The sequence below is a fragment of the Ovis aries genome, unplaced genomic scaffold (genome assembly GCF_016772045.2).
Source record: "Ovis aries strain OAR_USU_Benz2616 breed Rambouillet unplaced genomic scaffold, ARS-UI_Ramb_v3.0 scaffold_134, whole genome shotgun sequence".
Classification (NCBI taxonomy): domain Eukaryota; kingdom Metazoa; phylum Chordata; class Mammalia; order Artiodactyla; family Bovidae; genus Ovis; species Ovis aries.
In genome coordinates this window covers 95,878-98,222 of record NW_024599802.1, presented here as the reverse complement: position 1 = coordinate 98,222, position 2,345 = coordinate 95,878, and the positions used below count along the sequence as shown (strand labels likewise).

Here is a 2,345-nt window from a genome sequence, read left to right as displayed (position 1 = left end):
ATGTTAAAAAAAAAAAAAAAAAGCACAGCTATGCTTTCTCTGGGTCCCTGAGGTCCTTATTTTATAAAAATTGACTGTTCATTAAAGATTATCCTGCCCCCACCAAAAAAAAAAAAAAAAGTTGTGTGATGTCAGATGCTAAAACTATAATTTTGTGTAGCCCACACCCAACATCTGCTAGGAGGAAGTTCCTCCTTGTCATTTGTCTGTTAAATAATTGGGTAAACAAAAATAAGAAAGATTTCATCCCATGGCTGGCCTTTTCCCATGCCTCTCTGGGTTTGAGACCCAGGGCCAGCCCATCGGTTCCGCCAGAAAATGGCCCAGGAGAATGTTTATCTGAAGTGACTGGAAGTCTCCATCCAGCCGGCTCTGTGGGTGTCGTTTCCTTCTTTTGCCCCAAGTAGCTTGCAGGTATAAACAGTAGTCCCCCTTGCTTGACTGTCTTGAGAATTAGGGCCTGCCCAACCAGTCCAAAGAGCTCACTGCCAGTCTTTCTTGGGACTTACACTGCAGCTTCTGCATCAGAGACACCTGGGCTTGGGCACGTCCATGCTTCTCCCAGGACGTTGGTGTCCCTGGATTGACAACTGGCATCTCTTTGTTAAGTTTACCTTTTGAAAGCTAGAGAAGGAAATCTTAATATGCCCTCCTTTGATTTACTTCTCACCATTGAGCAGTCTCTTCCAGCTCCCCATTTCTGTTGCCCAGCGTCCTGGAAAAACTCTGGGGCACTCGTGGGAGCTCTTCAACTCTTCACTTACGTGAGCTCTAGGATGGTCATGTCTGACACACAGGCGACATTCTGAAGCCCCTGAGGCTGCTTTTCCCTGCACCTTGCCCATCACTTTTCCATCTCCAAACTAAAGATCTGACACACGACTACTTCATTCCCAACAGAAAACTCAAAGTTATGAGGCTGCTATGCTAAAAATAGCAAGTTATCACGGCACGGGTGCTCAAGAAGGAAGTAAACAAAGTCTTGTGAGACTCTTCCAGGGAAAGTGGGCCAAAAAACAGGAAAAGGGGTCGTATATAAAGGTCTCCCCCAGCAGAAGGCGGCATCCAACCTCCCACATCTCCTGAGTCTCCCTCCTCACCTCTCCTGAGTCCTCTCTACTGACACCATGGGCTGCTGTGGTTGTGGAAGTTGTGGTGGCTGCGGTGGTGGCTGCGGTGGTGGCTGTGGCAGTGGCTGTGGCGGTGGCTGCGGCGGTGGCTGTGGCGGTGGCTGTGGCGGTGGCTGTGGTGGTGGCTGCAGCAGCTGCAACAGCTGCAGGTGCTACCGGGTGGGCTGCTGCAGCAGCTGCTGCCCCTGCTGCTGCGGCTGCTGTGGGGGCTGCTGCAGCGTCCCCGTGGTCTGCTGCCACCGCCGCACCTGCAGCTGCCACTCGTGTGGCTGCGGTGGTGGGAAGGGCTGTTGCCAGCAGAAGAGCTGCTGCTGCCAGCAGAAGTGCAGCTGCCAGAAGCAATGCTGCCACTAGGTGAGCTGGTCTGCAGGTGCTGCTGGGCGTCTGCTTGCTCCCACAGCGCAGGCAGTGGGAGCACTGCCTCCATCCATCTGTCTGCTATGCACTGTCTCTCTGCCACTTGAGCTTCCTAGGAATTTTCTCTTTGGTTGTGTATATCATACTTTGAGGCTTCAGTGACTCTTCATTTCTTGAGAGTGATGGCAGGACCTCTTATACAATGACATCCAGTGGGAAAAGATGGAGCTGCTTGTTCATCCTTAGCATAGCGCTTGGCAGGTGCTGACGGTATGGTAGTTGTAGAGACCAGCCTCTCTCAATTCAATCTTGTCTGCTTCTCCGAGATCTGTTACCCTGCTGTGTAGGATTTAGACTCTGTGTTGGGACTTTGTTTTAGTCTCTTCTCTTTTTGCTTTGAGCAGTTCAAGTCTTCATACCTTTAAAGTGTTTAAAGCCATGGGAATAATTACATTCAAAGCTGTGAGCACCTCTAAGCACCTGATAGCAGCCCATAGCCCTGATCTCAGACTAGTAGCACTGAGATCCTCAATATTTTGACCTGTAGCAGGTGTTCATTGTTTCTGTCCACCAAGTTTTGCCTTTGCCATCTCTAAGCACAACGGATTCCTGATTTTGCAACGCCTGCTTTATACTTCTAATTATTACCCTGCCATCTTCTAAATGTCAAATAAAATAAACTAAATCATCCTCAAAATATTGACTCATAAGATCTTCTTACTTGGTGGTAACCTCTGAGGGAAGATGGAGGGGTAATGTTGAATAATGAGGAGAGAGACCTCCCTTGCTTGCTTGAATTGATTGTGACCACAAACTACTTTAATGGAAGACCTACATTAATAAACATTAAAATTTTAA

General features: G+C 48.6%; 1 protein-coding gene across 1 annotated transcript; it reads left to right on the top strand.

Annotated features, from left to right (window-relative positions):
• The first annotated feature begins 1,115 nt into the window (after window positions 1–1,115).
• On the top strand, window positions 1,116–2,345 carry LOC132659103 (small cysteine and glycine repeat-containing protein 4-like). Its single transcript, XM_060408745.1, has one exon. It carries the CDS (start codon window positions 1,128–1,130, stop codon window positions 1,482–1,484), a length of 357 nt encoding a protein of 118 aa, XP_060264728.1. The 5' UTR covers window positions 1,116–1,127; the 3' UTR covers window positions 1,485–2,345.

Coding starts and splice junctions, on each gene's coding strand:
- LOC132659103 (XM_060408745.1), top strand. CDS start 1,128: ATGGGCTGCTGTGGTTGTGGAAGTTGTGGTGGCTGCGGTGGTGGCTGC.